Source organism: Rhincodon typus, chromosome 18, assembly GCF_021869965.1.
Source record: "Rhincodon typus isolate 14 chromosome 18, sRhiTyp1.1, whole genome shotgun sequence".
Classification (NCBI taxonomy): Eukaryota; Metazoa; Chordata; class Chondrichthyes; order Orectolobiformes; family Rhincodontidae; genus Rhincodon; species Rhincodon typus.
Genome location: NC_063349.1, coordinates 41,215,191 through 41,240,583, shown reverse-complemented (window position 1 = coordinate 41,240,583; position 25,393 = coordinate 41,215,191). Strand labels below are relative to the sequence as shown.

Genomic DNA, 25,393 nt, shown 5'->3' with positions numbered 1-25,393 from the left:
AATCTTCATTTTTCTTTAACAATGCCTTCATAGTTCTGACCTTGCTTCACTGAGGATGTCTCAGGAAACTTGCAAGATGTACAAATTCAGCTTTTCATCAGTACAATGCAGTAGTTATTTATAAATTGTGAGCTATAATTGGAGACAACCTCGTCAAGAATTTAATGCATTGCAAAGATATCCTTTTAAAGCTCAAATGACTCTCTCATTAGTCATCCCATACAAATGTTTTGCAGGAAAAAAATCAGTGGCAACCAAGTCAGATTTTCCATTAAACCTGAATAAATCCATTCCCAGGTGTTTGCAAAGTCTGGTTGAATATTGGGTTGAGATAAAGGAATGCTTCTGTTCTGGTCTGTCTACGTCATATACCTTCCTAACAGCATCACAGGTGGCCCTATGCCACATGAACTGCAATGGTTCAAGATGTCAGCTCACCACCACCTTCTCAACAACAATAAATACTGACCCTGTCAGTGATGCCCGCATCCCGTGAATATATGTAAAAACAAGTAGCAAGCAGGGATGTGAGATTAACTGGATTCCTTTTGGAAAAAGTTAATGCAGAGTTGATAGACCAAATGGCCTTTTTCTATGCTGTGCAATTCTGTGATTCTGCGACCCATTATTAAGAATTCAACTTGTAAGATTATTGCATGCTGCTATTTTTAAGATCAATAATGAAAAATGCATTATAACTTTGAAAAGCCACGACTCAATAAATTGGTTTACATGACAATCTCTTTATAATAGCATTTTTAATAATTTTCTTGACAATCCTTGCCTATTAACAAACTGATGTGGTTTATTTAGGTCTGACTACTCTGCATTTGCAAATTTGCTTGATTTTAAAAGAACTTGGTAATTATCCTGGTTACTGATCAACTGCTTCAGTTCTGGTGCTTCATAGTTAGGCTGGTTGGTGACAGAGAATGTTGTTGCCACAGTTACTGTTACCTAGCAGTGGGATAGTGATGTACTTCACAATGTCCAGTTGCTTAAATTGCAACAAGAGCCTGCAGGTTAAATTATGTACTTTTCATGTTATGCAGTATATTAAAAAACAATCTAGTGAAGTACTCATTAGATGGTTTATGGACTATTGAATGCAAGAGTAATTTTTTAATGGATTAAACAGGAATTATAAGCATTCACATCAGTCTATATAATTGATGTGTCACCACGTCATTCTGCAGTGCTACTTCTTCACAGTGGAGTTCGGGCTTTGTAAACAAGATGGACAACTGCGTGCTTATGGTGCGGGACTTCTGTCTTCAATTGGAGAACTAAAGGCAAAGAATTGTTTTTAAATGTTTTCTTCCAATTCCAATGAGATGTGCTTGTAGCTGATAATCAACTGACTTCGGTTTTATTTGTAACTCTCTGTCACAGCACGCACTGTCGGACAAAGCAATTGTGAAACCCTTTGATCCAAAGACAACCTGCATACAGGAATGCCTCATCACCACCTTCCAGGAAGCTTATTTTTTGTCAGAAAGTTTTGAGGAGGCCAAAAACAAAATGAGGCAAGTCATTTTTTCTTCCCCTTCTAAAATCTACAACTGACTACGTCTGACTAATAGACAAATGCTCAACACCTGCATTTGTACGGTCTTTCCTTTGTTATATTAAACGGGCCTAAACCCTAGGCCCGAAACGTCAGCCTTCCTGCTCCTCTGATGCTGCTTGACCTGCTGTGTTCATCCAGCTCTACACCTTGTTATCTCAGATTCTCCAGCATCTGCAGTTCCTACTATCTCTGAAATGATCTTTCCTTGACATGTTTTCTCTCTCATCCCTTTATGTGTACAGACATAAGATAAACAGCAGTGATCTTCAGCTAGCAACATGTAGCTTGTGCAGAAAGTGTCTCACTATCGGGGAAAATCTATGGTCAAAGTATGGTCTTTTGGGGGGAGGAGGAAAGGCTTTCAATTGCTTTTGAACTCTAGTAGCTGTTTTTTAATTGCTCATGGCATCAAGGCGTCATTGGTTAGGTCAGCATTTATTGTCTATCTTTAACTGCCTAGAGGGCAGTTAAGTGTCAATCACATTCCTACAGATCTGGAGTCATAACAAGGCTAGACAAGATATGGATGTCAGTTTCACTTCCTTTAAAAGAGATTAGTGAACCAGATGTTTTTTTACAGCAATCAACAATGTTTACATGGTCACCATTAGGTGAGCTTTATATTCCAGGGTTTGTCTTGAATTCAGTTTTCATTGCCTGCTATGGAGGCATTTGAACCCATGTCCCCAGATTGTTAGTCTGGGGTTCTGGATTCCTAATCTAGTGACTATGCCACAGATCTCCTTAATATTTTGTTTGTGCATAGTTGTTGAGTTATTGGGAAGATGGGGTCCTTGGGTAGATATTTTCCTGTTTAGAAGTGAGAGGTTGTAGCGTTTCAGGACTGAGGTAAGTTAACATTCTGTGGGAACAACTGCCTTTTCCTGTGGCAAAGGATCTCGTATCCTTGAAGGGTAGCTGCCTGAATTGGAGAGCAATTGAATGTTCACCTTTGCTGAATAAATTCCTGGAAAGCCCCTTTCAAACAGCATTGTAGGTGTACAGTGAAGCCATGTCAATTGTGAACTCTCAAAACAATTTATACAGCATTTTGTCCATCGAGGATCCAATTATCCACTTACCAAAAATCCACTTATCTGCAGTTTTCAGAAGAAAAAGGACTGTAAATATCAGACAAATTAAAGTGCCCAAATCAAATAAAGAACCTAAAATTGGACTGATATTCATGATGTGCTGTGCTGTGATACCTGGACGAGAATGTACACAGTGTATGTGCAATGTCTGTGCTGAAGTAGTTGCGTGTGAGTGTTCACTGTTTTGTCATTTCATTGGTAATTTTATGTGTGACTAATTTTATATGCTTATTTTATTGAACAATTTTTCCATCATCAGGACATTTTTAAAAATTGTATTTTACATTGTTTTCATCGTTTATTAACCCGTGTATCCAGATGACTCCCATTGTAAGTTTGGCTTGCATTTCAAATTTGCAAGGTTGTTCAAAGACATCACCTCCTTGAATGGTGAGACTTTACCTTGCTTATTTCACACGGACGCAGCAGTTCAAGGAGGAAGCTCACTTTCTCCTTCTAGTGGGCCACCAGGGATTGGTAATAAATCCTGCCACATCCTGTGAATAAATATATTTAATACAAATAAGCATATATATTAGATTTTTGTCAAATTATCTTTAGGAATTGGGGACTTTTTTTCAGGAGATTAAGCAGGTGAGCAAGACTTTACAATAGAATAGATTGTGGATGGTCTGTGAAAGGACTAGGCTTTATGGGACACGTTACATTTTCTCGTTCTGTGCTTCCTAACTTCCCGCATTCCTGTTATCCAATATTCCATTGTGAAACTGTTTTAGATACAATTCTATCTGAACTTTGTTACAAATCGTACATTTTTATTCTTTCAGAGAATTTTCCAAGACAGTCAAACGTCCATATTCTGTACTCTACAACCCGTATACCCAAAGTGTTGAAATCCTCAAGGATACCAAAAGCATTGAAAAAGTTGTTCAAGACATCCAGGGTAATCTCGGCACAGTGTGTGATGCTTTATCCAAAATAAACAAACACTCAGCAATTTGACTGTCTGCACATAGATCTAATGCTGATATTCGTGTACAAGCTGCTTGCAGAAATGGCACTAAATACTGTGATGTAACCTGCTCTCAGAGTAATTAATAACTTACTTGGATGTTTCAGTAAAGCTTATGCTGCTCTTGGGTGTGCTCCACTGCCTTAAGACACAAAGAATATGATGGAAAACCCAGGCAATTCTGCATGAACTTGACAGTGAAGTGCACAAAGTAAGAGACTAATCTGACTGTTCAGGGAATGATCTCAGTATCAATGGCTGCCTCTAGTTTGAAAGGGAAAGTTACAAATCCATTGACCTGACAATTTCTCTTTGAAAACAAGCAGAAGTAACCAACTGAACAATGGAAATTTAAAGTGATGTCAGTAATAACTGATGATCTCTAACCTATGAGACAAGTAGGCTTTGTATATTTTCAAGTTAATCTATAATATAAAGGATGTCCCACTCTAAATTTATTCTGGTAATTGAACCTGTATGATTGTAAAAGATCACACACCAGGATGAGGGTATGATCAAATCTTTCTTAGATTGTCACTATTTCTGAAATATGAATTATTTTCAAATAAACATTGTTATATTTCATAGCATTCTCACATTGTGGAAACAGGCCATTCACCCCATCAATTTCACACTGATTCTCTAAAGACCATCCCTGCATTTCCCATGGCTGATCCACATAGCCTGCACATCCCTGACCACGATGGGCAATTTAGCATGACCAATCCATCTAACCTGCACATCTTTGGACAGTGGGAGGAAACCCACACAGACACGGGGAGAATATTGCAAACTCCACGCGGACTAGAACTGAGGCTGGAACCGAACCTGGGTCCCTGACACTGCGAGGCAGCAGTACTAAACATTGAGCCACTGTGTAACCCCAAGTTATTTGTTACTGCTTCCCCAGTACATGCACGGATGGACTGTGGCACTCTAGAACTGTATTTCCTAATGTCACTAATGTGAAACTTTCCTATATGATAAAAGCAATCTTTTTAATGTATAAAGGAAACTACTACAGATTCTGGAAATCTGAAACAAAAATGGAAAGTGCTGGAAACACTCAGTAGATCTAGCACCATTTGTAGAGAGAGAAGCAGTTAATGTTTCAGGAATGATCTTTCATCAGAAACCTTGTTAATTCTACTTTTCTAACCACAGATGCTGTGGATTTCAAGTGTTTTTGTTTTATTTTGGATTTCTAGGGTCAACGTTGTTTTACTTTTGCACTTTGAAATTTTCCTGTGCATAACTAATTTCTCCCTGCTCCACCTCTCAGTTTACATTATTCCAGACATTGGTTCAAAGAAGCAACCAAATTTGAATGATGATTGAGAATGAAAATTCAAAATCAAGCCCTCAGAACAAATACTTGGTGCAACTTGAGCTATGCTGCAACTGACTTATCAAACAATGGGAAGCAATTGAACAGAACATTCCTGCCTCATCGTTGGCTGACCAATTTGTAGTCACCACAATCCCATAGGGCCTTTTGGGGCTGCTCTCTCATCAGAGAGAGACGACTGGTTGTGAGTTTAACCACACCTTGGGTGGGGGATGAGATTTGAAGGACAATGGTGTCCTCTGCAGGTGTAGGTATTGAACCTCAGCCGTTGATATCACTCTGCATTGCAAACCAGCCATCCAAGCTAACCAACTCCTCCTCACCCATCTCAAACAATGGCATGAATCCATGGGTCATAAATAACAAACCCTACACCACTAAACCAAAAGGATCCTCATAAATCCTGGCACCAAAATGATCAAAATGTACAAAACAGATGGTTGATCCAAATGTGCAGAATTGCTATGACATGGGTTCTCTATTCCATATGCTCTTTTCTGATCACAACCATGATGTGTCTTCTTATTGCTCACTTATCTGTGTTTCAGCAGCTTGCATTTCTAACACTGCCTGCTTTAAACTGCTTTATTGTGACAGGAGCTCAAGTAATCGGACCTCTGACAGAATATTCCTTTGTCCTTTCTGTGAGAAACAGTCGTTTTTTTCATTAGCAACGTGTTAACATCAGAAGTATAACTGCAGTTCAGCATAATACTTATAAAGTGAAAATTAAAATAACATTATTCAACCTGCTTGTGACTGCAGTCAATTCCTTTTTTTTCGGTTGCAAATAACAATCCTTCTTGGTGATGGTCATCAATACATCATGAAGATGCTTTGTCTAGAAACAATAAAAGTCATGGTCTTTGTGTTTATCTTGAGATGACTCCTCAATGATGAAATCCTTCATAATACAAACAACAGAGACTTGCATTGTTCTCGATGCTATTGTTTCATTTGGATCTGATTTTGATCTGAGGCACTGACAGTAGTATTGTTCAATATTAGAACTCATGACACATACAAGAAGAACTCTATTCTGACCAAAATGATGACCTGGAACAATTTATTCATATCTTGCACTTCCAAGAAGGAAGACGTCCAACATACAATGTGAATGCTATAGGACATTTTGCTTTTCCGTTACAAATTATTCTATAAGCATTGTTTGAAATTCTGTAGGAAAACTAGGCAGCATATTGGCTGCAAGACAGCCATTCATTTTGGAATGCATTGTGAAATAAAAGAATTTTCTTGTTGCCTTTGAAAAAACACAGTTGCCAATGAGATTTCTTCGTAGCAGGATGTCCGAAGTCAAAACTTGAGATGTTGAGAGAGTCTAAAGAGGCTGCTGCCTGGCCCACTGCACATTAGTCTGCTGGTTTCATTTATTTATTAACAGTAAGTGGATTGTGCCAATTCTCACCCCAGAGACAGCTTGCCAGGCCCTGACCTGAGGTAGCAGTGAACATCTTAGGGCAGAACCAGTTGTGCGGGATGGGGAGAGGTTGAGGCTGGTGTAAATGAGGTGCAGGGTCAAATGCAACTGGTGGCATACCACAGTCTTAAAGTAGCATCACGCAGATAAGTCAGGGTATGTTCCAGATTGTATGGGGTTAAATACAGTGGCTGTGCAAAGAGACTTGAGGTTCAGGTGCATTGATACTCAAAAGGTCACAAACAGGTGCTGAAAATTTAGAAGGTTATGGGTGATCTGATCAAAGTCTTCAGGATGTTAACAGGGACATGGAACAGTACAGCACAGGAACAGGCCCTTCGGCCCACTAAGACTGTGTCGACAACATGATGCCTTTCTAAACTGAAAATCTTTTGCCTCTATGCAGTCTGTAACTCTCTATGCCCTGCCTATTCAAGTATCAGACAAGATGCTTCCTAAACATTGCTCGGAAAGATATAAGCTTCTACATTTAGAGATGCAAAGAGCTTAATGTTTGTTTTAGGCATACCCCCTGCATAACTAATGAAGGAATCTTTGGCAATATGGCACAGTTTCAGCGCTGAATAAACAGGTGCATACTTGTTGCCACATTGGACATTCAGGTGCCCATTTTATGCCCATAAAACATGTATAATGTGGCCCATTTTCACTCACACCAACCTGCCCAGTCACCAACTCGCCCCATCTCCAGTTATCTGCTCACTCTTTCAGTCAATCATCACCAGTCACTCACCCACCCCAACCTCCCATAACACACCCACCTTTCTACTTACCAACCCCCAGCACCCCTGCCACATCCCTGCACTGTCCCTCCCCCCTCAGTCAGTGTCCCTGGCTGGGGAGGTTTACTGATTAACATTGCTGAGGAATGGTAGTGGCTGTGAATGGAATGTCTCCCTGAATCTTTGAATAACCAATCTGAGTGTCCTGACAGAATGGCCAACAAGAGGGTGTTGGAAGGTGAACCAATGAGATAGTGAAAACTTGATTATTTAAGGAGACGTTCCATTCACAGCCACTACCATTCCTCAGGAATGTTAATCAGTAAACACCAGCAGTCATCTCTCTCTAATGAGAGAGCAGCCTTATGGTCAGGTAAAACTATCTAACTTAACCAATGACTAATTATTACAAATAAGCAGACAGTAGCTACAAAGAAACCATTATGAACCATCGACATATAATTGTACCAGTCAAAACTTTAATCTATTGTGAAACTTCCCCAACTCACACATATAGACATCCACAAAAACAAAACATAGGTGTTATAGGTGGAGGGAAAGACTGTGAAGAAGTTCAGTAGTTCCTATCCATAGGGTTTGCTAAGATGAGTTGGATAATCAGCCATGATTGTATTCAATAATGGAACAGGCTCGAAGGGCTGAATGGTCTACTCCTGCTCATATTTTCTATGCTTCTATGATCTTTTTCGTTGGCCAAGACTAGCTGTTCATTGCTCTGTCTTTCTCTTCAAGTACTTTCACTGACAAGAGACACAGAGCAGCAGGTTCACAAATTATAAGGTCCTTGACTGATTGTTTAAAAGCCACAGCTTACAGCAACTGATAAGAGAGAGTAGATTGGCCTTCTTCAGGTTTTTAAGTTGGTTTACTGCAGAGACTAAGTCTGCACCTTCCTTTTCGGATGTCCAATGGCTTCTCACTGAATATTCGCACCTGTAAGCTGTTCAGTTACCTGGGAACTGATCACGTAAATGTTGGCAGGCAGAAAGCCTTTGTTAATGATTACTGGTCACCATTCCCAAGACCAATCAGCGACTTGTTGCTGGCTGAATCACCCTTTGTGCACGCACCCCTGGCTCCACCTCATCTGTAGCAACCTTCTCCACAGCTTGAACAAACAGCAGTGTAAACAAATCTTACAATGAGTGTCAGGGAGCATGCTTTTTTTTAAAAAAAGTGCAGCTATTATGTCCATGATCCTCAGTTTTGAAAACAATTCTTTTCCCATTTCAGCCCTCAATCAATAATGCAGAAAAATAAAAAGAAAGAAAAAGGCATAACAAGGTTTGAAAGAAAGTACGTGAAAAAAGCAGAATCATCAGAAGCTACCATCTGAATAAACAGGGTCAAAGGTTATGATCTGAAATTATTGAACTCAATGATGAACTTGGAAGGAAGGGAGACGGTGGCCTAATAGTCATATCACCAGACTTGTAATCCAGAACCCGAGACTAATGGTCTGGAAATATAGTCTCAAATCTCATTACAGCAATTAATGAAATTGGAATTCAATAAGTACCTGGAATTTAGAGCTCGTCAAATGGTAATGTTGTAATCATTGTTGATTGTTAATGCCCCTCTGTCATCCTCAACCTGGTCTGGCCTATATGGAATTCCAGACCCAAAAATTGTGGTTGACTGTTAGCTGCCCTCAATGATATAGCAGGTCACTCAAGGTCATAAGCAATGAGGAATGGGCAACAAATCCTGGACTTGTCAATGATGACATTCCCTCCAAACCTGCAAATTTGCCATCTGGAAGAACAAAGGCAGCAGGCGCATGGGAACATTACTACTTGCAAGCTCCCTTCCAGGTCACATGTCACTTTGACTTGCAATTATTTTGCCATTCCTTCATTGTTGCTGGGTGAAAGTCCAGGAACTCTCTAATAGCACTGTGGATGCATCGCACAGTCACTGAACACCACCTTGTTGAGGACAGTTAGTGATGTGTGGTAATCATGGACCTTGTCAGTGATGCTTCCATCCCATGAATGAATTTAAAAAATACTACTCTGTTATCTGCTTTTCAGGCCAAATCCTTCTTGTATGTATTATTTAAATAACACTGGAATTACCCATGTATTGTCCTGTTTCAAACCTTTTATTTTCAATCGATTTCTTTGCATTCATTCTTTTGTTAAATGGATGACTGTCCATAAAATGTATTTTTTTTTTCAAAAAATCTAACACTGCATTAATTGATACCTTTCATTATTTCTAAGGGTTGATAATTTAGTCCAGCACTATATTGGTTGGATGGTTCTCCTTGATCATTGCATGAACTTGCAATACTTTAAGCTTCAATTCAATTGTATAATTTAACTTGCCTCCTGGTACATAGTCCAGGAAGTAGGCAGAGTGCACTGTCCTTCCTGAGCTCTTAAAAGGATGCTTACTTTCCCTGACAGTAGTCTGAGATTAAGCCAGTCTGTTTGCAACCTTGATGTTGCACTTAATCCTCTAATTGTTGGCTATTGTGCACTCCCAGTTTTAATTGCACCATCGTCGGTGGCCAGTTGCATGTGTCCCAAGCTCTGGAATTCCTTCTCTGCCTCTCTACCTTGTTTTCATCCTCTAAGACATTCCTTAAAACCTATTTCTTTAACTAAGCTTTAGATCGTCTGACTTTATATCTGTTTAAATGGTTTGGTGCTGTTCCTTGTTTTCTGACAGTCCTGAGATGTTTTATTTTAATGTACTTGTTGTCACAACTGAAGGTTCCAGTTGCTGATCAGTCAGAATCATCGCAGCAAAACCTGAATAAATGAAGCAATGTTGTTGTGCTGCTGCTTCATGAGGTCCTGCGGAGAAGACAAGGTTGTGAAAGTAAATTGGCCAGTCAAAAGCAGTACTAAGGCAGTCTAGATGTGAGAGACGGTGGCAGAGCTATATTTATTCCCAGTTGCTCTGTGACCTGAGAAGTCTTTAGTAGATTCTTAAAATCATAGAATCCCTACAGTGTGGAAACAGGCCCTTCGGCTCAACAAGTCCAACCACCCTCAGAGGATCCCACCCAGACCCATCCCCCGATAACCCACCTAATCTACACATTCCTGAACACTACAGGCAATTTAGCATGGCCAATCCACCTAGCCTACACATCTTTGGACTGTGGAGGAAACCCACGCAGACATGGGGAGAATGTGCAAACTCCACACAGACAGTTGCCCAAGGGTGGAATTGAACCTGGGTCCCTGGCACTATGAGGCAGTAGTGCTAACCACTGAGCCACCGACTAGATCAACCCAACTCATGTCTCAGGCTTGTGTCATATATTACATATGCATTTGGAGCTGAGCTGGTGTTTATACTTATTTATCCATATGTCTTGCCAGTTCAACATCTCAACTTACCTCCTAATGCTATTTAATGCATCAATCTCTGTAATACTTATTCAGTCCCATTCAACAAAAGCTCTTGTGTGTGGTGAATCTTGAATTCCTTTACGTATGGAGTGCACAAATCTATTACCGAAGTCTCAAGGAGATTCTGACATGCATACCAGCTTTTCAGTCCATTCATTTCTGCTTCTATTTCAATCTCAACCTGTTTCTGGAATTCTTTGTATCTGCACCCACAAAAAAAACAAAGAAACTTCAGCCCCCTCAGCACGCACGCTCTGGCTGTGCAAGATTGAGTCTACATACTACACATTCCTTACATTTGACCATTTAATTCTTCTCCAAACTTTATACTTAAATAATCCTTCTTCCTCTTTTAACCAAACTTGCATTTTTGGATGTACTTATTATTTGGTTTAATTTAAATAAGACTGTGGATGTTGGAAATCTGAAACAAACACAAAGGTTGCTGGAGAAACTCAGCAAGTCTGGCATCTGTAGAGAGAGAAACAGAGTTAATGTTTTGAGTCCAGTGTGACTCTTCTTCAGAGCGGTAAGTTGGTTTGATTTATTTGGTTAACTTCCCCTAGCATTCCACGTTCAACTTTCATTGCTGTCAGTTCTGTTAAATTTCAATTTTAGTTTCTGTTAAATACAACTTTTATGATGAAATGCTTAAAACGTTTTTCCTATTTTAAAGTAAGCTGCTTTAAAAGATGATCAGTTGTTGGAGTCAATAAGTTTATTTTGCTAAATGCAGAGAAATATGGCAGCATGGTGATTCAGGTAGACGATACATGGTAAAGTGAACTTGGGTAATTGGGTAATTTGACAGCTAGCTTCAGAAAAAATGGCAATGAAGCTGTCAAACAGACCTTCAGGAAAAAAAGCCTCCACTCCTGGCTCCTGAATTACAGATAACCCCAGTCCAATATTTTGATTGATTGTTAGTGTCTCAGGGCAAGTAGAGAAGAGTAATAAACCCTGCCTTGCCATATTTTGCTTATATTTCAAGGAATATATTTTATGTATATACATATAAATGATAGAAACATAGGAGCAGGAGATGACTATTGGACCCATTGAACCTGCTCCATCATTCAGTATGACCATGGCCAATCCTCTATCTCAAAATCATATTCCTGCTTTCTCCCCATAACCCCTGACACCTTTGATATCTAAAAATTATACTCAGTGACCCAGCCTCCACAGCCTTTCTGTGGTAATGAGTTCCACAGATTGATCACCCTCTCAGTGAAGAAATGTTTCCTTATCTCAGTCCTAAGTGTCCTTCCCACATCCTGAGACTGTGACTCTTGTTTCTAGAATCCCCAACCAGGGTAAACATCCTCCCTGCATTTACTCTGTCTATCCCTGTTACAATTTTGTATGTTTCAGTCATAACCCCTCTCGTTCTTCTAAACTACAGTGAATACAAGCCTCATTGAACCAATCTCTCTTCACACTAGAGTCCTGCCATCCCCAGTATCAATCTAGTGAACCCATGCCCTCTATGGCAACTATGTCATCTCTTAGGTAGGGAGACCAAAACTGCACACACTACTCTACATGTGTTCTCACCAATGCTCTGCATAACTGCAGTAGGATATCTTTACCTCTGAACTCAATGTGATACATCATTTGATCTGAGTCAATATTCTACAGTAATCCATAATTTTTTGCAACACTGCTCTCATATAACATAAAATAACAGCTGATGGGGTGTAATAATAGTTATCTGCAAATAAAAAAAATTTAAGAATTAATAAAAAGTCAAATGCAACACACACACACAATCTGCTATAATTCTTTACATAAAGGAAATGTTTCTGCATAGTCAGCTGTTACCCATTTCTCAATAAGTTGCCAATTGTTTATGGAAAATCACCCATTCTTCAGTGAAGGTAATGCATAACAACAAAGCTCCTGACAAGACTGAGGTCTTGAAACAATACTGTGTGAATGTGACGACATTTCATGTTACGTAGTGCAATAAAACAAACTTCATCTTGCTGAAGCAGAGCTGAGGTCCAAAAATGCCAAGTATTTTAATCTGAAGGTGTGAAGATAAAGATTGTACGATCCATATTTTCAGTCCTTTTCATGGCACTTGCCTCCAATGACATTAATCCACTAAAATGTTCTTTTTTAAAAATCTAGTGGCAACAGGTTAACAAGTTAACATATTCTTTCATTTTAACCAGAGTAATAATTCTGTTACAAAATAGGCAAAGAAAATACATCTGAGCATTTTAAGTGCTCAGAGCTAATTATTTGTAAAATTCAAGTGCAAAGCCTCTGAGCCATATTATGGAATCGCATAACCCAAGTCTTAACTAGAGTTTTATGCTTACAGCTAATGTCATGATCTGGACCCTTTGATCATTTCTCTATTGGCAAACATAGGTGGAGAACCAAAATCTATAAAAAAAGGCAAGGCAAATCTAAGAAGACTAACTTAACCAAGTTTTACATCTTAGAATCATGCTGCAAAGAAGTCAGTCTTTTGCACATCATAGTTTTACTGCCACTTTTTGAAAGAATTACCCCAATTGTACTAGCACATTCCTCATTGCCTTTATTTTTCAATTGGAAGGTTGTGATGGGAATCCTAAGAAAACAGGATTTCTGCTCTTGGAGAACGTTTGCCAGAAGAATATACTAAACTGCCCTAACTCACTTCTTGACTTCCCAGTGCCTTTCCAATCTGCAAGGCATAAGCCACAACTGCAACGGTCAACGCTTATCTGACAAAAGGAAATTCCTACTGCACTTAATATCAGTGATGGGTAAGTTCATAGAATCCCTACAGTGTGGAAACAGGCCCTTTGGCCCAACAAGTCCACACTGACCATCCCCCCAATCTACACTTGCTTGAACACTACAGGCAATTTAGCATGGCCGATCCACCTAGCCTGCAAATCTTCGGACATTGGGAGGAAACTGGAGCACTCAGAGGAAACCCACACAGACACAAGGAGAATGTGCAAAGTCCACACAGACAGTCACCCAAGGGTGGAATTGAACCCAGGTCCCTGGTGCTGTGAGGCAGCACTGCTAACCACTGAGCCACCATGCCATCCTAAATTTGTTGGAGGGGATTCTGAGGGACAGGGTTTACCTGCAATTAGAAAGGCAAGGACTGATTACGGATAGTCAACATGGCTTTGTGCATGAGAAATTCTGTCTCACTAACTTGACTGAGTTTTTTGAAGAGGTAACAAAGAGGAAACAAAGTATTCGTAAATGTTCCGCTTGGTAGACTGGCTAGTAAGTTTAAATCACATGAGATCTAGGGGGAGCCAGTCAGTTGGATTAAAAATTAGCTTGAAGACAGGAGACAGACGGTAGTGGTAAAAGGTTGCGTTTTGGACTGGAAGCCTGTGACCAGCGGTATGCCACAAGGATCAGTGCTAGTTCCACTGCTTTTCATCATTTATATAAATAATTTGGAGGTGAATGTAGGAGGGATAGTTAATAAGTTTGCAGATGACACCAAATAGGTGGTGTAGTGGACAATGTACAAGATTATTTTGGAGTACAATGGGAACTTGATCAATTGGGCCACTAGGTTGAGGAATGGAAGATGGAGTTTAATTTAGATAAATATGAGGAATTGAATTTTGGTCACGCATCTCACGCAGACTTATGCAATTAATGGTAGGCCCCTGGGGTGTGTTGCCGAACAAAGAGACCTAGGGGTGCAGGTGCATAGTTCCTTGAAAATGGAGTCACAGGTAGACAGGGTGGTGAAAAAGGCATTTGGCACATTTGCCTTCGTTGAGTATACATTGAGTGTAGGAGTTGGGACATCATGTTGTGGCTGTACAGGACATTGGTGAAGTCAATTTTAGAATATTGCGTACAATTCTATCGGAAGGATGTTGTTAAACTTGAGAGAGTGCAGAAAAAGTTTACAAGGATGTTGCCAGGACCGTAGGGTTGGAGCTGTGTGGATAGGCTGAATAAGCAGGGGCCTTTTATCCCTTGAACGTTGGAGTCTGAAGGGAGACCTTATAGAGGTTTATAAAATCATGAAGGGCATGGATAGGGTGAATAGTCAAGATCGTTTTTCCTAGGGTTGGGGAGTCCAAAACTGGAAGGCATACATTTAAAGTGAGAGGGAAAAGATTTAAAAAGGACCTGGGGGTAACTTTTTCACATGACAGTGGTGCCTGTTTAGAACAAGCTGCTAGAGCAAGTGGTGGAGGCTGGTACAATCACAATATTTAAAAGGCATCTGAATGGGTATATGAATAGGAAGAGTTTAAAGGGATATTGGCCAAATACTGGCAAATGCGACTAGGTCAGATTGGGTTGTCTGGTCAGTGTGGACAGGTTGAACCGAAGGATCTGTTTCCACGCTATGACTTGAATCTCAATACCATCCAGGACTGCAGTATATATACATGATACATATATCATCAAGATAAATTAAAGCAACTCACCAACGTTTTGTCAACAGTACTTCTCAAATCTGCAACCACTTTTTCCCAGTCAAATAACAGCATATGGCAAATCCACCACCACCAAGTTCCCCTTCCAGATCACACACTATACTGACGTAGAAACATATCGCAGGTCCTTCACTCTCTCTGGGTCAAACTCTGAATGGCTCTATGGGAGTATGTAGGCTATAGGGAAAGCAGCATTTCAAGAGAGAAGCTGGCTTTAAGTTCTGCCCATTTTGTTTCATAGAAATTCTTATACAATCTGCAATCATGTCTCATCTTGCATTGCAAAACTGCTGCAATGACACCTCTGATTAAGATAAAACAAGACAATCCCACGTAACAATAGTCCCACATTGTAAGCCAGCATCATGATAAATATTTAATATTTTGGATTTCCTTTTTGATTCTGAACCATTCTTGTTATTTTTCACTATCTTGTAGCATAATCTTTTAGGGATGATTAGAGGTGGACAACAGTGCTGCTCACGATGAATGATTTTTCAAAAAAAAAGTGCAGACATTGGAAAATCTTTTTCTCGTGTAACTTCGAAACTTGCATAAGTAGGAATAGAATGTGCCGCATTCCTTTTGAACTCGTTAGTGAATATTTTGCTAAAATTAGTCCACATGGACTAGTGGCTTGTACACAGTTTAACCACTATGCATTTCACAGACAATTTTACGTTTCTTTTTCCTTCATTAAACAGCTTTGATTTCCAACCCCCCGCCAGATATCCCATCGTTTTAAAGCTCAGTGGTTAGTGACACTCAACAGGAAGGGTCAATGAAGCTTCATCGACGCAGAACTCAAAAGAGAATCAAAGGCTCTGGCGATCCCTATCTCTGAGCCAGGAGGGCTGGGTTCAAGACCCACCTACTAATTGAGGTCTGTAGTACCATCTCTGAACAGGTTGATAGGAAAATATCAGAATAGAAGGGAGATCTTGGAGCACTCCCGTGAAACTGACTTCTGTGTAAGGTGCAGGCGAAGAAATTCATAAATATTCGTATTATCAATGCATTAACAGAGGAAAACTACAAAAATACCAATAAATAGGGTAGTTTACAAAGCTCGGTGTAACTTACCTCTGCAGTTCCATCCTCTCTATATGTTTTGATAGCAAATATTTTACCACATCGAGACCAATTTACAAACTAAATAAATTGAGTGACATTTGCAGTTTCTTTTGAAGTCTTTCCTTTGGAGAAGCTTGCATCCACCTATTGCTGGGGGACGGCAGTTGTCTGAAGATACACAAGCGGCGGCAGGTTTGTAACAATTGGGACAAGTGGAGAATGTTGCGCGGCGGCAGGGTGGGGGAGAGGGAATGAGCCCTGTATTCAGGAGGAGGGAGCGGCGGATCAGTGACGCTGGTCGGCAGGCGGCAGCAGCGAGCCCACCAGCGGAGCAGTCGGCGCTGCCAGCGGCTACCGGCAAACTTGCTGTACAGTCTGCTCCATCCAGTCCCGTCACAACCAGCCACACACCTCGCTTCCTTCCAATTGTGCGGAGACCAGCACGCAGCAATGGGGAACGGTTTGGTATGAGAGTTTTCTAAAGGAAAAAAAAAGTATGTGCAATGTCTATTTTCCATATATTTTGATTTTTGCTCTCGGGTTGTTGTTAAATTTATGTTCTGGTGTCTGCAAAACAAGTAGCAAATTGAGAGACACTGGGAGCAGACTTTGGAATCCCGAGGACACGATCCTGGGACGGTATCTCTTGCTTGCTTTGCTACATCTTGGCTGTTTGGTAGAGCCATCTTTCTCACCAGTGTGTTAATGTGCACAGGACTTAATAATAGCGACAAGGTTTTCCGTGATTTCATTGCTGTTACGATTTATTTTAATGATTAGATGTGCATTTTAATCAGATACGGCAGTCAATACTACCACTGTGGTCTTAGCCGGTTCAAATGTGAATCGTAATCGTGACTATTCATCAACTATTCACTATTTACTGTTTCCCTTCAGTTTTGTTTTAAGAGTCAGGGCTGATTGAAGTTAAAGTGAGAATCGTTGATTTACTATTAAACATGGGCGTGACCAACAAATAGGGTTAGTACCAACCTGTAGCAAGATGATAGTTAGTCACATTCTCTTTGGTTATCCAGGGTCTTTTGCCAGAGTTTCACATTCATGCTCTTAACTGAATGCCCTTTCTCTAACAGGTTGCAGAGATGTGACAGCTGTTCCTTTGGTGGTCTGCACTTCTGTGGGAGGCTTGTCCAGGAGCCCCGGACTGTGACATTTTGATTATTCAGTGACCCAACATGGTGATTTGCCAGTGCCAAGACCCATCACCTGTATCCACTGCAACAGCCAGGTCTTTCAGTTTAAAGCACTGAGACAGAAATATTAGAAAACATGGACATGCAGGAGACAAGTGGAATGTAATCTGTTGCTTGACAAACTGCATCTCTTTAAACCCCCTTTTCTGTTATTGATTTACAGACCAATATTAGTTGCAATCAAACAAAACTTTCATTGACAGAAAGTTGGATTTTTCTCTTAATCAGTGCAAAGATCAACTCTCCTTCTGTGCGACAGAATTAGACTGTGAACCAAGGAAGCACTCTTTTCACCATTTTCTTTCTTGTAACCATCACCTTTTTAAAGACTAGCAGCAGTGTATGTGATGGCCTTAGAGGATAAACGAGACAAAAGCATGTCTTTCACACAGATGGTAATTGAAGAAGACTCCATGAGGAATGGACGGGGTCTGTCAGATCAATGGGCCGACTCTGTGATGGTACGACCGAGGACCACTGAAAGACACATCACGGTGCACAGGAGGCTTGTACTGGGCTTTGCCATTTCTATCTTGGGTCTCATCATAGTCACAATTATAGCTGTGCTTCTGAGTGTCAAGTTTGAGGAGTGTTCTAATGATGGAGGCAACAGGGTAGGGAATGCCACTGTGTATAGCGGGGTCAAGTTCAACCAGACTCGAGAGATCCTCAGTAATCCCAATCCTAGTAAAACTGCTGGAAAGCCATGGACACAGCTGAGACTGCCCACTTCAATCAAACCCAATCATTACGATCTGAACATAACTGCTTTCATGGACAACTTTACTTTCACTGGAGAAATCTGCATTTGGATGCTCTGTGTAAAGCCTACAAAACACATAGTGCTGCATGCAGACAAGCTGCTAGTTGAAGGGGTGGAGGTCACTGTTGCAAACACCTCTGACCATCGTGGGATTAGAAAATATTTCCTATATCCACAGAACCAAGTTTTAGTGATTATGTTGACCAGGGAGCTGAAAGCACAGAAACACTACACCGCAAAAATAAAATACAGCGCCAAAATAGCAGATGAACTACTTGGCTTCTTTCGGAGCTCCTATGTGACAAATGGAGAGAGAAGGTAAGTTTGCCAAAAGTTGACTAGTTAACGAGCATTTTAGGTTATTTAGAAAATAGTAACATAAACGTGAATTGAACTGTTGAGCAATTTCATTACTCTTTATATGAAAAGTGATTATCATACCGGATGATTGTAAAATCACAGAAAAGCTCAAAAGTGCAGCTGGAATATATGAACTAATTGAAAACATCTTTTGGAATATTACGTAATCTAAAATATACCTTCGGGATGACCCATTTTCTCAGTGTCATTGAGTACAAGATTTGAAGGGAAAGTTGTAGATGTATCAATGATCCTAATTAGCAATACATTGGATGTTTAACTATCACTCTTCAACTGTTTAAAAGTTAATGTAATTTTGAATTGCTGTTGTTAATGGCAAGTGTAGTTTTATACTCATTGTCAGTTGCTGGATACAGACTTTCACCACATTCTATTAGTCTCTCTGCACCAAGGAGAAATGTCCCACATTCAGACTTAATGCGTACTAGTGGTGGTACAACAAGATTACATGTAGATCTGTTGAAGATTAACTAATAGAGAGGAATGGTTATGGTTCGTGAAGCCTCCATAACCACTGTACCGTGCAAATATCTGACTATAAAAAGACAAACTAGAAGGACTTTGGATCTTTTGGCTAATAATTCCTGTGGTCCCTTTATATGATTTGTTAACATAGTGCCAGTAGGGGCTGCTGTAATCATGTCTGCACACACCAAGGAACATGAGGTAACTAAATTGCACAGATCCACAGAACTCTTTATGTAGGCTCATCCTCCTGGTAATATTTCTAATTATTGAACAGAATTAGTGGGACAATTGAACCACAATCCATTAAAAAACTTTTTTTTAATCACAATGGCTTTATGCTGTGCACTGGCTGTGGAGCTAATGGGGAAACAGTGCCCTGTCTGGATGGTCCTGCTGTTGATGCCAGATTTTCATTTCTACAAAATAAACAGCAGTGTTCCACTGCACGTTTGACATTAGTAATGGTGTGAAGGATCAGATTACACACACGCCAAATGTACAGCGTAACTAGAAATGCATTGTGCTGTCTGAGGCTGATTTACAATTAGATTCAGGAGTAATCTCGGAGCCATGAAAATGTTTTAAGAAGTATTGATAGAAAACTCACTTAAACTGGCAATTAACATATAGATGTAAAATCAGCTCTTTCTGCTTCAGATGTAGCAGTACTGTACAGCAAACTGCAAGTGCACAAAGTGTGCTGGCAGACTAGTGTTTATATTAAAAAGTTGCTAAATTATTAGGTTAGCTTCCATTCAAATGGTTTAAACATGGATTATTACCAAGTTCCAATTTATTCTGCAATTGGTACAGCTGCAAGAGAAGTACAAATTTGGTAAATAATCATCCAGGACAAAACAGCCCACTTGCTTAGCGCAACATCCACAAACATTCACTACGTCCACCACCGACATATAGTAGCAGCAGTGTGTACCACCTACAAGATGCATTGTAGAAATTCAGCAAGACAGTACCTTCCAAACCCATGACCACTACCATCTAGAAGGACAAAATTAGCAGCTATCTGGGGACACCACTACTTGCAAGTTCCCCTCCAAGTCACTCCTATCCTGACCTGGGAGTGTATCACTGTGCCTTCAGTGTTACTCGGTCAACATCCTGGAATTCCCTCTGTAATGGCATTATGGGTGTCCCTGAAGCAAATGGATTGCAGTAGTTTAAGAAGGCAGGTCATCGTCACCTTCTCAGGAGCAACTACAGATGGACAGTAAATGCTGGCCCAGCCAACAAAGTTCACATCCTCTGAATGCAGAAGAAAAGGTCCATTCTTTCCAGAAAATAAGTCACTTCGTGGTAATGAGGAAATAGAGCGTTGTAGGTCGAGCTGAATTGTGCTGATTTCTTTCACAAAGATGGTTCAGATTTTTATTCCTCTCCAGTTTGACAGAGTGAAAAACTCATTTTTCTGGTGACAGTGAGGTGTCTGGAACGTGACAACGTCCTCTCCCTTCCTTGTGGATTAAAACATAAAATTCTCCAGAAAGAAATGCTAAATAACAATAATATTGTATTCTAATTCTGATGGACTGAAGCACAGACCTGTGAAGAATTCATGCTGACACTTCAATGTTTTACTTTAAAATAAGACAAACTCACTTCAATAGGTCCTTGTTTGCACTGTAATGCTAATACACAGGAAGCCCCACAGCCAGCATAAAGTTGTGCTTTAATGAACAGTCTCATGGTAGCTTTCCTAAACATGTTAGAAGATAGTAATACTTTTCAAGGTTGAATAGAATTAAGGGAGTTTTACAATACAGCAGATTATGACACGGTAGTCCTGGGAGTAGGTATGAGTAATATTATTTTAGTTGTAATTAATAATGCCAAAAATGGGAAAAAAAGGTTTACTTCCCAATTACTTTATGTAAAAGATGCATGACATTGTGCAGTATCTGAGGAGACTGCTTTTTTCAAGAGGAGTCAATAGTTCGCTCAATGTCCGTTAATAAGACCAAATACTCTGAATGCTGGATATCTGAAACAAGCACAGAGATTGTTGGAGACTTCAGCAGGTCCAGGAGCTATTTCTGTCACAACAGGCGCTGCCAGACCAGAGTTTCTCCAGCATTGTCTGTGTTTGGGTCAAATTAATCACTCACATAGCTACCAGAAGCGATTAACTCGTCATCTGATTTTCTGTTGGTGGGATTTTGCTGTGTACAAATTTTGCCGCAGTGTATGATTATAAAACAGCAGAGACCATATTTTTAAAAAATTCTCTTTGGTTTTGAAACACTTTGGGACACCTTGAGGAAGTCAACTTCACTGTAAATATTGAAGCTGTTTCTTTCAGCCATGTAGCATTAGCCCCAGTTGTTTTCCTTTTCATGGAATGGGCTATTAACTGATCTTCTATATTATTCATGGAAGAATGTGCTGATCTATGTGATTTTTTTAAATTTACAAGCATCAGAAAAGTGAAATAGCCAATGCATAAGATACTGTAATAATGAGGTTTTTTTTATATATAAGCTGGCAAAATGTCAGTTAAGTGAGTTAAAAGATTTTGTGAATCTCTTTGTGGAAAACAGCGTTTGGGTTGTGCAGCAGTGCCAAATGTACAAAGCCTGGATCAACGTTTGTTTGATGGAGATTAATTAGGAATTATTTGTTGTGTAGGAGTGAATGAAAAACAAATGGTACAATCAAATGAATACATTTTAAAAGAGAATAATGTGAATGCTGCAATTCTGAAATAGAGAGAAAATTCTGAAAATATTGAATTGCTCAGGCAGAGTCAGTGAAAGGGTAGCAAGTTAATGTTTCAGTAGTGTATGGTCATCAACCTGAAATGTTTATTCTGCTTCTTGCTTCACAGATCCTGCTGAATATGTACAACATTTTCCTATTTTTGTTTCAGAATACACTTTAATTCCACTGTTTAGATATAACTTTATCCAGATCTGAGTGTGAGCTGCCTCAGTGATGAGATTTGGGTTGCTTTGATCAATCTGATTAGAGTCAACAATGCAAAGGCTGAGTGAGACCTTCAGTAACATTGAGGCTCAGTTAGTTTCAGCTCCTATTTTTAATAGGAGGCGAGTTACCAATAGGGACATGGCCGCAATGAAGCATCTTTCATGGGTCTGCCACTTTCCACCATTTGGTCAGGTTTTGTCATCTTTCTTATCCTCAGCATTACTGTCAGACCTGCTGTGAGAAAATAATTGAATTTCCTTTGACAACATATGATGAATGCTTTGTATTTCTAAGCATTGTCTATACTAGACAAGGCAATGGTTTCTCTGCCTTTTCTGTAATACCTAAGTATGGGATAAAATATTCTTTTGGTCAATAATGACAAAAAAGATTCATTTTTCACTTGGACCAACGTTTGTTTTATTTAAGCCTGTTTGAATTTATGTTGGTACAGGTATGAATTATTATTGTTGTCTATGGGAAATGCAAAAATAACCCGTATAGCTTTTTGGGAAACATTCTATTCTCACTTCATCTGTAAAGACAAGTCACCAATGCCTGTGTTCCTACTGTATGTCTTGATTTCAACACCTCGTTTTACCTTGGTGCATTAATGATACATTGTCCATGACATTCATGACATAACTCTGTTGGGCTGATAATACAACAGCATGTAATAGCCCTCTATTGTTGGACACAGATACTTGAGACTTTTGATCTGTCTGATGTGAAGTTATCCACATTGTTAGGAAAAACAGATGCGGAGAATATTTCTTCAATGTTAAGAGGTTGAGGAGTGTAGATGTACAGAGAAACATAAGTGTCCTTGTTAATAAGTCGCTGAAAGCTAACATGCAGGTAATGACAAGCTATCAGGAAAACTAATGTAACATTAATTGCAACAGGATTTGAGTACAGGAGTAGTGAAATCTTGCTTCAATTGTACAGAAGTTTGGTTAGACCACACCTGGAGCAATGTATGCAGTTTTGGTCTCCTTATATCAGGAAGTATATTATTACCATGCAATGCAAGTGCACCAGACTTGTTCCTGGCATCGCTAGTGTACTGTAACAAGTTTGGAAAATCTAGGCTTGTGTTCTCCAGAGTTTTGAAGAGGTGAGAGGTGATCTCATTGGAACTAACAAATACTTGAGGGATAGACAGGGCAGATCCAGGGAAGATCGGGGAGTCTGTAACCAGGGGATGCAATTAGAAAGTATGGGTGATAACGCTTAGGACTGAGATGAGAAGAAATCATTTAGTTAGAAGATTGTGAATTTTGGAATTCTCTATCTAAAGGGCTTTCTCAGCTCAGTCTTAAAGTATGCTTGAAGTAGAGATTAAAGATTGCTGATTATCAATAGCATAACTGGTTATAAGGATAGTGTGGGTAAAAGGCATTGAAGTGTTTGATCAACCATGATCATGCTAATTTGTGGAGCAGCCGTGATGGGTTGAATGGCTCATATTTCTTTGCTCCTATATGCTCAGCACACCTGAAAGCAGCCAGTCAGCATTCAGAGGTGTAGAGCTGAATGAACACAGCAGGCCAAGCAGCATCAGAGGAGCAGGAAGGCTGACGTTTCGGGCCTAGACCCTTCTTCAGAATTAATAATTTTTGAATAGCTTCAATGGAGTGAGTATGGAGAAAGGATCATGTGATCAGCGCATGTGTGTAATTAATAATCAGCTTGACTCTGTGTTACCTGAAGATGATCCTTAAGAGGAGAAAAGAGAGGCAGTTGAATTCTAAACCGATGGGTGATGAGGATTGGCTGTTAACAACTGTCCTCAATTCTGTGATGCAATGGTAGTGTCCCTACCACTGGACCAGGAGGCAAGATAACAAGTTCAACCAGGCAAAGGAGAGTGGTAGTAGATGGGTCTTTGTTCAAGGAAGTAATAGAGAGCCTACAGACTAACCAGATGAGAGAGATTGGATAATCATAATGAGAAGGAAGCCGTTAGACCAAGGAAAGCAGAAATTAGTGAAGTAACAAGTTGTTAGAAGAGACTGGACAAGGGGAGAAAGAAATAGGTAAAGACAGGAAGAGGTAAGTTCAGTTGGGTTGAAACAGGCAGAAATGTACAGTGCTATTTATGAGTTTTAGAGGGAAGCAATATAGGAAATAAATGCTGATCTTGCTGAAACACCCACATCCCATGAAGGAATGAAATAAAAAATTAGACATTGCTGAAGAAGCCATACTTTCTGTTTTTCATCTACTGGAACTGAATATGATTCCAACAGTTCTGCAATTGAACAGTCCTATTTGTGCTCTCAACAAATACTTAAATTGTTCATTGCGTTTTTTGTAACTGATGTACTTAACTGGACTATTAAGGACATCACTCAATTAAGTATGCTTCTGTTCACTGCAATGGAAAATATTGTGGTTTTAAATCAATTTGCTAACAGTAATTAGTTCAACAGTTCTATTATCGTTCTGTTTTACAAATGACATGTGGAATGACAATTGAGGAATTAAATGGTGATGAGCAAGTAACGTATTAATTTTTATCAAAGATCAATATATGGATGTATCCTGATCGAAAATATAAACAGAAATTTTCAGGTCTGGTGTCATCCATGGAGAGAGAAACAGTTGATCTTTCAAGTGCAAGTGAGTTGTCAGTTACTGAAGTAGTCCGTGTCTGAGTGCAGCAATGTCTGGATGACATTCAGGTTTGGGCTCATGGTGCCAAAAACATTCGGGCCAAACGAATACCAGGCAATGATCGTTTCCAAAATGAGAGAATCCTGCCTTCGATCCTTGACATTCAATGGCATTACCAATGTTGAATCCTCATTTATCTATGTCAGGAGGTAGTCACCATTGATAGGAACTGAGCTGGACCAGCTTTAAATGCTGTAGCTAAGAAAGCAAGTCATAGACTTGAAAGTTTGCAGCAAGAAACTTACTTCCTGCATCCTCAAAGCCTGAAAGGCACAATTAAGTGAGATGGAACAGTTGGTCTTAAGTATTGGAAAATCAATTTTAATTTAAATTTACTCCCATTCCCCATCTGTTTCTGACATTATACAGCACTTTCCAATCTGTGACCTCTACCACCTAGAAGGACAATGGCAGTAGAAACACAGGACAACCACCACCTGCAGATTGTGAGCCAAACACCATCCTGTCAAGGAATTCTCTCACTGACTTCACTGCCATTGGGACAAAATCCTCCTTAATGGTCTACCTACACCATGTGCAGTGATTCAAAGAGGAAGATCACCATCGCCTTCTCAATGGAAATCAGGGATGGTCAATGAATCCTGGCCTGGCCGGTGATAACTGATGACATTCATGCAAATACATGCTAATGAGCTAGTGTTTGATGTTCATTCCCACATAAAGTATATTTTAATGAAAACAATGTGTTAGCAATCAATTTACACCCACTGTATTGGGATACTGTGTTTCTACTCTTTCAGTGTATGAAAAACCAGAGAAGGAAGTACATGCATTTTCAACATAATTCATGTTCGGAAGGAGAATGCCAATAGTTACTTTGTCTAAATAGACAATTGTGACCCAATGCTCATTCTGTGTTATG

General features: G+C 39.8%; 2 protein-coding genes across 4 annotated transcripts in view; both read left to right on the top strand.

Annotated features, from left to right (window-relative positions):
* The first annotated feature begins 1,172 nt into the window (after positions 1-1,172).
* Positions 1,173-6,386, top strand: LOC125485386 (tryptophan 5-hydroxylase 2-like). Its single transcript, XM_048607923.1, has 4 exons — positions 1,173-1,292; positions 1,393-1,526; positions 3,453-3,568; positions 6,263-6,386. Exons 1-4 carry the CDS (start codon positions 1,173-1,175, stop codon positions 6,283-6,285), a joined length of 393 nt encoding a protein of 130 aa, XP_048463880.1. The 3' UTR covers positions 6,286-6,386.
* A 9,693-nt stretch (positions 6,387-16,079) lies between these two features.
* The window catches only part of LOC109927660 (thyrotropin-releasing hormone-degrading ectoenzyme), a 101,602-nt gene continuing 92,288 nt past the window's right edge, over positions 16,080-25,393 (top strand). For 2 of the 3 annotated variants that reach the window (XM_020527645.2, XM_048607969.1), the window contains exons 1-2: positions 16,395-16,556; positions 17,157-18,357. In XM_020527645.2, the coding sequence (XP_020383234.2) occupies positions 17,624-18,357 (734 nt within the window). In that variant the 5' untranslated portion in view covers positions 16,395-16,556; positions 17,157-17,623. Of the gene's footprint in view, positions 16,255-16,394; positions 16,557-17,156; positions 18,358-25,393 lie in introns of those variants that run through there. The other variant, XM_048607968.1, reaches the window with a different exon arrangement.

Excerpts from the sequence above, each read along its gene's own strand:
- LOC125485386 (XM_048607923.1), top strand. The coding sequence starts at position 1,173 with ATGTGTCACCACGTCATTCTGCAGTGCTACTTCTTCACAGTGGAGTTC. Across the intron at positions 1,293-1,392 it reads CTTCAATTGGAGAACTAAAG|CACGCACTGTCGGACAAAGC; the intron begins GCAAAGAATTGT and ends TCTCTGTCACAG. Across the intron at positions 3,569-6,262 it reads AGTTGTTCAAGACATCCAGG|TTGCCAATGAGATTTCTTCG; the intron begins GTAATCTCGGCA and ends GAAAAAACACAG.